Source organism: Nestor notabilis, unplaced genomic scaffold, assembly GCF_000696875.1.
Source record: "Nestor notabilis isolate BGI_N333 unplaced genomic scaffold, ASM69687v1 scaffold1656, whole genome shotgun sequence".
NCBI classification, from domain to species: domain Eukaryota; kingdom Metazoa; phylum Chordata; class Aves; order Psittaciformes; family Psittacidae; genus Nestor; species Nestor notabilis.
Window position 1 is genome coordinate 30,581 of NW_009931325.1, and position 9,562 is coordinate 40,142.

A 9,562-nucleotide genomic window follows, 5' to 3' on the forward strand; every position below is an offset into this window, starting at 1 on the left:
GGTGGATTAGGTAGTGGTGCTTAGGTACCACCTTACTTGGTATAAACTGACAGCTTGTAAACCTGTCTCTTTAGTAATGTCTTTTATGCCATTATCCCAGACCAGTCTCGAAGACAGGTCTTTGCCACATATAATAATACCTGGATCTTCCTGGACAGAGCTGGATTTGGACTCTGTCCTTCTGCACCCTTGTCTGTGGGTTTTTCTGTCTGCTTGAAACCTAAACCTGAAGTTTTTGTGGTTGTTGTTGCTTTTCTTGAAGGTTCTAGACCCCTTCTCTGGTCACAGTGTCAGTAGCACCCCTGGGTGCACTGGAGATGGAGGTTTGGATAACCATCCCTCATGCCTTGCTCAGCTGCAGCAAACTACGTGTATCTGGTTCTCCCCATACTTTAAGCGGCCTAAGGAAGCCCTGGAGATATTCCTCTTGGTAGGCAACACTGCCCATCTCCTGTGATGCTGCCAAAACATCAGCCTCTGCATCCTACCACCTCTCCTGTTGGACTGGAGGAGGTGGGATATGTGTGCTGGGTACCCCATGTGTTCACTTCCCATTTGAGCTTTAAGCCAAGCAAGCTATCCTCACAAAACTAAACTGCCATAGTAGTAGAAATACTCCTTGTAGCATCTATTATTTCTTTGCTAAAACCCTCTCTTGATGTACTTCAGCCAACTGTTACCTCGCTCTGCACTGTGATTTTAGCAAGTGAGCTCTTTCCATCTTTAAGACAAATGTTGCTGCTTGCATTTTTAAATTACTTTAATTTCCCCATCTGTTCTGCCCTCATGTATGTCCCAGCTCTGCTCTGTGGGTACCCAGTGCCTCCCTGGAGGAGCTCACAGGGAGTTTCTGGGTATTGCCCTGGCAGAAATAGATTACATGATCCCCTCAGACAATGTGGCTGAACTTTGGCACTGATGTAATTAAAAGCAAAACAAACATTTGGGGAGATCTAGGAAATGGTGGCTCAGGCTTGGAAAGCTCAAAACCAGCATCTCCAATTCAGGTGAGACAGCACAAAAGCTGAAACGTGGCCAAGGTTTCATGGCAGCTGATGTTGGACTACGTGGATGCCCTGACTTGGAACAGGAAGGGCTCTCCTCCTTATCTGAGGAGCCACACACATGCCAGGAGACCTTTGCTCTGAATATTTAGAGGAATGAAGTCCAGCAGGCATAAAAAGGCATTTCACCGCTGCCTTGGCTCACACGGTGTTGTGTGCTCTGTCTCTCTTGCAGCTGCTAAATGAGTATGGAAGATTATGATTTCCTCTTCAAAATTGTTTTAATTGGCAACGCCGGCGTGGGGAAGACCTGCTTAGTCCGTCGCTTCACTCAGGTAAGGCTGGGACATGGATGTTGGGGTGGGGGCAGCACTGGGACAGGCGCATGGACCCTTGAATGTGCGCTGAGGGCTCTGCTGGCATCGCGGCTACAGAGCATGGTGCGTGCATCACCTACAACAACATACTGGCACGAGCAGCACATCTGTTTGTTGTGTTATACTTGGCACTGTTGGAGAAAGCTCATCCCTTTCTGAAGATGGAAAGTCCCCTGTGGGAAAGCTGCTGGACAACTCCTCCTGATTTGGAGGTGTTCTGGACCAGTTATAAGGACCAGTGTGTTTCCTTGTGTGCCTTCTGTTCCCCATCTCTCGCTGCACAAAGCTCTCCCTGTTATTTCCCATTAGTAGATAATGAAATAATCTGGGTCCTGGGCTGTCAGTCCAGTGTGTTCTGTTAAACACCAGACCTTTCTCTGTGGCTGAATGATAGAGGAAGGACCTTGCTGCTATAATCTGGGGCAAGAGAAAGTTTTGCACAATGCACTGTAAGAACTAAGTTGTGGCGGTTTTGTTGCACTTTTCACTAGGAATTGTCAGCACTTTCCACCCTCACTGTTAATTTCAGTTTCAAAGCCATGTTGTTGTTAAACACTCTCCAACCACATGTGACAGTGGCAATAAAGCCAGTCAACTCCAAAGGGTTAACCACAAAAATCTGAGGCTGCTTCTGCTCTTTGTGCTTTGGCAGCGCAGATGCTGTAGGGGATGGATGTGCCCCAAAATCAACATGACTTTGTAGACTTGGATACCAGAAATCAAAAGCTCTGAATGGGGTTTTTCAGGGAGATTTTTGGTTTATTGCTGCTCCTTTCTCATGGTGCTGCAATCAAATACCACCAGCACCACACCAGCCTTTGCCATTGCTGTGGCACTGGTAGTGGCTGGCTTCATGCTTTGCTCCCAAAATATTGTGCAGGGAGGTGATCCTGGCACTGGGAGCTGCCAGAAATGCCTTTCCATGCTGAGGCATGTGGTGGAGGGGGAGAGGGAAGGCATAAGGTTGCAGGAGCAAAGGCATCTCATCCCATGTTTGTGCTCACACCTCTTTCAAGGCAATGAGAAGTAGGATGGAGGGTCGTCATTTACTCTTCCGTTGCCTTTTCCAACTGCACTGAAGCTGGAAAGCTTTTCCCCTCTCATTTTGCCTGTACAAATCCTCCTTTTCTCCTGTTTTCCTACTTCTGAAGTCAACTTGCTACGTGACTAGGAATGTAGGCAGGGAAAACACTGTGGGGTTGAATTATAGTAATCTTTGTGCTGGGGAAATGTCACGTTTTCCTCTCTAAATGTGATGGGAACAAGTGTCTGGGGAAGGGGACAAGGGAGAAATAGTTTTGAGGGTGGGCAAGGGTGAGGATTGGCACTTAGAGTCTTGTCTTGCTACAGAAATTTGCCCAATGAAACTCCTGTTTTCTTTCAGGGGCTTTTCCCACCAGGTCAAGGAGCCACAATTGGAGTTGACTTTATGATCAAAACTGTGGAGATAAATGGTGAAAAAGTAAAGGTAAGAGCCTGATGGGTTTAAGTATAAACTTGTGTGGCAGTGCCATAGCTGAGGTCTCTTGCCACAGTCCTCCTGCTGCTGGAAGGCACATGGGGAAGCACAGGGCTGTCTGACATGGCAAAAGCAATGCTGGGTCTAAGTCTTTGTGCCTCTCTCCACAGTTACCACTAGGGCTGTAACAGTGAACCTACTCTAAGGGAGAAAAGAGAGGGGAGATCTTGCAAAACTCTGTCCTTGCTTAGGAGATGCTAAGATTGTGCCTGGCTGGGGTTGAGGAAGTGCAAAGAAACACTTCAGTGCAAAGCAGCACTTCAGTGCAACCTCTGCTCATGGCATTTCTGGTAAGCAGAGATCCATGGTGTTCCCACTGGGATGTGCTTGATGAAGGTCTCCTGTGAGCTCCCAAGGCAAGAGCTGGTTTCTGGACTTGTGCAGTTCTGCATGACAAAGGCTCGTCTTCCACTTGAGTTACAGATCTGGGAGAAGCAGAGGTGGTCACAATACCTTTGTCAGCACGTTGAATTGAGAAGGGCAATGTCCTGCATAGTGTTAACTCTTTTAGCCTCCAAAAGAGAGTGGTTGCAACCGAGCTGCTTGTCCTGTGCTAACTCCCAAACTGAGCCTGAGCATCACTTGGCAGAAAGCTGTATTGCCTGAACCAAAACACACCAGGGACCAATCTCATGCTTTAATGGGATCCATGGTTGGGTTCCAGCACCCAGAGATGTTGGCTGGTGCCACTTTGTTCATTAGTAGAGACTGTGGGTGTCTACGAGGTGAGAGAGGAATATGTCAGTGTGTCCAGGGTCCCTGAGCTGCTCCTGGAATTGTTCTGCTTACATTAATCCAGGGACATTGAAGTGAAAAACAGTGGTTTTCCCCTTGCTGCCTTCATCAAACCTAGCAGTGAGCAAGTGGGAAAGTGGCAGCTATGTGACTGGCTGGATGTGATGTTGAGACCCGTTTTTAAGCTTGTGTAAGCAATGGGATGGAAACAGTGGGCTTATGCAGATTCTCAGTTCTGGCTTTCTTTTTTAACCTGTATTTCAGTGCAGAGGGTTTTTAAGAAGAAAATCAGATGGTGTATTCCTAAGTTAAGGACAGATTTGAAAAGGCATGATCATGTCAGCAGGCTGCCACTCTCCTGTGTGAGGAGCTGTACAAACCTATGGCAAGTGCTGGTCCTTGAGCAGACCTTCCAGCCTAAGGTGAAGGACAAGAGTGTAAATACCTCCCCCGGATAAAGACTGAGTTAACATTCAGCACGTTGCTGTGCAAGTGGGACAGAACATCAGGCAGGAAAGCAGTGAGGATCACATATAGCCCCTGTGGTGTCAGAGCTGAGCTCAGTGCTTGTGATGCTCATTAGCAGGCCAGGACACTGCTGCTGCTTGTCCAGGCTCCTCGGACAGTGGAGATGGTTCTTTCAGCCAAAACCAGGTCCAGTGGAGCAGCTCAGAGGATTTAAATGATAAATGGCTGAAGTACTGCACTGAAGGTGGAATTAGTGTTTTTCCTTATATACCTGGCTTAAACCAGCTGTCTCAAGATTGTCCTGGTCAATGGAGGGAGAAAAACTATCTTGAGGAAGATGAATCCCATCCACTTCAGACACCTCTCCTTTCCAAACAACTGGTTCCCTGTCAAGTACAGCTGGAGCCTAAAGAACATTGCTTATATCTGAGGTCTGGTTTTGGACCAGTAAACTCACCCTAAGGATTTGTCTGTGTTTGACTTGTTACTCCCATGACATAATCCTGTTTTAAGACTAGCTTGGACTGAGGATGCAAACTCATTAAGAGATCATATGGAACAGTTGTGCCAATATGGGCTATCTCAGGGCTAAGGATGGTTCAGGGGAGCTCTGTCCAAGCTAAATGAAAACTCATCAGCATGGTAAGCCCCTGCTGCCCTGCAAATGTCTGAATGCACAAGTGTCCACCCAAGCAACAGATGGAGTTCAAGATGTCCCTGCTCTTTGCTGGGGGGGTTGGACTAGATGACCTTTGAAGGTCCCTTCCAACCCAAACTATTCTATGATTCTATGTACTCTCTTTAATCACCTTGGAGCTGGCTTGTGTTCCACAGAGCCTTAGCAAGCAGTAGCTGGTATTCCAGCTATATTTGACATAGCAAATAAAGAGTTAAATCAAAGTCCCTCTCCTGACCCCACCAGTGGAGTAAATTGGAGTTGCTGGAGCTGAGCCACAATGACCAAGCTTGGGGGGAAGCTTACTACAATACGTTTGGGCATTTGAATAAGCCTTCTGGAGTGTGAAAAGCAAATGGATTTCTTTCAGGGAGTGATTTTTGTAGCTGAAACCTTTTGAGTAAGCAGTGCCAGTGAGAATACACATTTAATGAGCGGGAAAAGCAGTAATGAGTCAGAGCAATACAAATGACATCCCAGTCAAACCAGGCACTGCTCTGACTGTTAGCTCATTTAACAGTGCCCCAGCCGTGACTCTGCTTCTGTGCTGGGCAGCATCTCCTGCACATCTGCTGGGCTCCAGGATGAGGGAGCAGGGCTGCTCACCGAACAGGTTCTCAGACTTGGAAATAAGCTATAGATTTCCAGGGAAAAATTACTTTCCAGCTTTCAAAATTACGTTTGAAAGTCAGTGGAGAGGGACTTGGTAGCGTGAACGCAGTGTGCAAACCGTATCAGATATGAGCTGCTCCTAAAGCTCACTGGCAGACAAGCTGAGACAGCACAGTGCAGTTGAGGGGGCTTTTGGTCTGCCTGCCCTTTTCTAATAAACCCAAAAATATGTACAGTAAGAGGCTACAGAGATTTGAGCCAATTTTCATGCTGGTCAAAGCAAAGCATCCTCAGTGCTATGGAGGGCTGTGCTCTATGGACCTGTGATCTTATTGTACGTGGTGGAGATGTTTGTATGTAGAAAGCTAAATGTGTGTGCAAATGCTGGGAGAGGGGAAGCATCAGCTGGCCCCAGGAAAATAAAGATGTGGGTTTTCTGCAGCCTGAGTCGGACACTGTCCTTTGGATCCTCTGGAAAAATATGCAGGTAAAATGGTTGCTGTGAAATACTTTATTTGGCAGAAATAATAGTGGGGTGAGGTGCAAGATATTCATTTTGTGTGCAGGAAGAGAATATCACTAGCTGTAAGGCTGGGGGCTCTTCCCTGCCTTATGCACCCAGCTTACAGGTAGACACGACTGCAGCAGTGAGAAACCCTTTCCCCCAGGGCAATCCCTTTTGCCTTCCATGTCTATTATATTAAAGAACATATTCCCATCAAGTTTCTACGAATCAGCTTGGAGATCATCTCGGTAAATGTGGAACACACATAAGCTGGAGTTAACCAGTAGATCAATCAGTAAATGTTTTTCCTGGGAACCAGCCGAGCAACAACAAAATGATCTGTATTTTCCCATCTGCCAGAGTTTCAAGGCTGATTTGTTTTAATGGGTCTTGTTCATTATCTGCATTCCATGTACAAATAATTTCACTTATGGTTTTGTGTGTCACTTAACTACAGGTGCCAGGTTCAGCTGTTTAACTACAACTATGCCAAGAGATTAAGCACAAAGGTGCCCAGGAGCTGTGAACCAGAACAAATCACTTTCTCTCTCAGAAAAAGTACTTTTTCAAACTTACACCCACATCTGAAAGCTGCTACTGGGAGCTCTTATTTCAAACTAACACATTTATGATGAGTAGCTGGGGTAGTTTGACTTTGGAACTGGGTAATAATAAGGTTTTTCTCTGTTATGGGCTGCTGAATATATGGAAGAAATCTCAAATACTTGACCTTTTTCTTCCCGAAGCATGCAGGATTCTGGCTGGAAACCACCCTTTCACATAGTTAATTCCAGGGAGGGTTGTGTTAAAAAAGTAGGAGCTGAAGAAGGGAAGTCCTTTTTTTATGTTGAAATGTTTCCCCTTTGGATGTTTGTTTCTTTGACTGCCTGTTTGAAGAACTGAGGTTTTAGTGATCCACCAAAACCTATCAAATGTTCAAATTATAAAGCCAGTATCAGTTTAGTTTGTATTGGGAAATGTTTGTTGTCTTCCTGGACCCAGAGACTTTGGCAAATGCTCATGACCTCTTTGGTGCTGAGGCGCTGGCACAGGGTGCCCAGAGAAGCTGTGGCTGCCCCATCCCTGGCAGTGTTCAAGGCCAGGTTGGACACAGGGGCTTGGAGCGACCTGCTCTAGTGGAAGGTGTCCCTGCCCGTGGCAGGGGTTGGAACTGGATGAGCTTTAAGGTCCCTTCCAACAGAAACCAGTCTGTGGTATAGTTAAGGACATGTCAACCAGTTCTATGTATTGGGAAGACAGGCAGTGAGCAACTAAGCGGGATGGATGAAGCTGTGGAGAGGAATTGTGTTAGAGTCCTTGGATCAGCTTCCCTCTGAGCTCCTTGTTCAATCCTGTATTTTCCACCCACCAATGCATCATCTCAGCATAACTGTAACTGGCTCTGGGAGCCAGAGGAGCGGCTTTATTATTTCTTCTTGGGATGGATGCTGCTGTTGGTTGATATTCAGCGGCAGGAGAAGCGACTTTCTCCATCACCTGTGTTGTAACTCCAGGCCAGCAGCTCTGTCCACAGCAGAAGGAGATGCTAAAAGCAACATGAAAATGTGCAGACCAGTGCCTTCCAGGGGCTGTCGGCTGCAGTGCCAGCTGACTTTGTGCCTTGCAGTTCAATCCACTAGTGCAGGAACACAAACAGAACACTCTGGGAGAAGAGAAGCCAAAGGGGAGACGAGCAAAGTGCTTTCCCACCATTGGCTTTACCCTGAAGGGGTTTTTATAGGTCAAAACAGTACTGCTATCAAACAGAAAAGTTAACTTCTTTATTCCCTTTTCCCACCTTTCCTTGTTCTGCCCAAAGCTGCAGATCTGGGACACGGCAGGACAGGAGCGATTCCGGTCCATCACACAGAGTTACTATCGCAGTGCTAACGCCTTGATCCTCACCTACGACATCACCTGTGAGGAGTCCTTCCGCTGCCTGCCCGAGTGGCTGCGGGAGATCGAGCAGTACGCCAGCAACAAGGTCATCACGGTGCTAGTGGGTAAGTGGTGATGGTCCCACGGGGGCTGGTGTGATGAGGGGGCTGAGAGGTGTGTGTCGAGGGGTTGGTGGCAGATGGGGATGTTGGCAGGAGGAAAACATGGCATCTGTGTGAGCTCACGGTGCAGGATGCTTGAGCTGGTGCGGCAGATCTTGTTGCCAACCCGGTGTAACTGCAGGTGGGTACAGGGTACAGCCCTAACCCAGGATGTGGACCATTCCTTCAAATCATAGAATCACAGGTTGGGTTGGGTTGGAAGGGGCCTTGAAGACTACATAGTTTCAACCCCCTGCCACGAGCAGGGACACCTTCCGCTAGAGCAGGTTGCTCCAAGCCCCTGTGTCCAACCTGGCCTTGAACACTGCCAGGGATGGGGCAGCCACAGCTTCTCTGGGCACCCTGTGCCAGCGCCTCAGCACCCTCACAGGGAAAGAATATCTTCCTAATGTCTAATCTAGATCTCCCCTGTTTCAGTTTAAAACCATTCCCCCTTGTCCTGTTGCTACAGGCCCTTGTAAAAAGTCTCTCTCCCAAGATAGTGATAGTGGTGTTCAGGACACCGCAGCCACTTCTTGAAGTGTGGTCCTGTCTCAGGTCAAAGGCTATTGCATGCAGAGGTGGATGCTTCCCACCATTCAGTCCCATATGGGACTCAAGTGTTGATGGTGCAGCTACCAAGTGAACCAAGAACAGAGCATTTCCCTTGTGACTCCCAGCTTGGATCTCATCAATCTGGCGATGCGTGCTGGTTGCTGTACCCCATAGCTATAAGACAGCCAGTCTTGTCTTGAGTGGATCAGGATCCAGAAACCACATCAGGACATGATGTTTGTGTGGATCATAGCATTCATAGGTGGGGCAGAGCTGGAAAACTGAATACTTTTGCATGGATTTTAGGGAAACTGAAAATAAATAACTGAATGTTATGTTAATCTGTAGAGCTTCAACTCAAGCTAAAGTAGATCTCAGGCCATCCGTCTGCTGCAGGCAAGGTGAAGGTTATTTTGCCTCCCTGTGCATTTCCATGCTCTGCTTTCAGCATCTGATAGTCAGGACTTGGCTTTTAAAGGCCCAAGAATATATAAAGAACAATGGGAAAACAACAGAGCTTCCATACAGGAAACTCATTATACTCCTTGTGAAGGGTATGGCACGTGTACAAATGGTGCAGAAATAATTAGTAAATGACTAATAAATGTACACATGAATTTTGGGGGGAACATTAATTATCAGCAACTATACACAAACACATAAATAAGTCCATAACTCACACTTTGAAGATGGTGAGGCCCATAAACCACTTGTATTGAGTGATAACTTGTTTAGAAAGGTAACCAGTATATGCAGGGGGTCCAAGAAACTGCTTTATCAGGAAAGAAAGGACATCTCAGGTGAGAGGAGGGCAATGAGATGTGGCTTGCCAGTGGAAATGCAGTCTTTTCATCCCACTAAGTATCAAAACTGCTGGTAGAAGTGGGGCCAGGAGATGTTTCCTCCTGAACCTGCAGAGTCCATGGACACAGCCCCCTGTTATTGTAGGTCCTGGTCTGTTATCTTCATTATAAGATTAATATATGGCAAAACCATCACGTTTGAAGTGGCCAGTAATAGGGTATAATTGTATCAGATGCTTGCTTGAGGCTTTAATCAACTCTCTGCTGAA

General features: G+C 46.9%; 1 protein-coding gene across 1 annotated transcript in view; it reads left to right on the forward strand.

Annotated features, from left to right (window-relative positions):
- Positions 1 to 1,246: 1,246 nt before the first annotated feature.
- Positions 1,247 to 9,562, forward strand: part of RAB30 (RAB30, member RAS oncogene family) — a 9,416-nt gene continuing 1,100 nt past the window's right edge. Inside the window, exons 1-3 of the mRNA XM_010015830.1 lie at positions 1,247 to 1,339; positions 2,766 to 2,849; positions 7,716 to 7,899. Of these exons, the coding sequence (XP_010014132.1) occupies positions 1,247 to 1,339; positions 2,766 to 2,849; positions 7,716 to 7,899 (361 nt within the window). The remainder of the gene's footprint in view (positions 1,340 to 2,765; positions 2,850 to 7,715; positions 7,900 to 9,562) is intronic.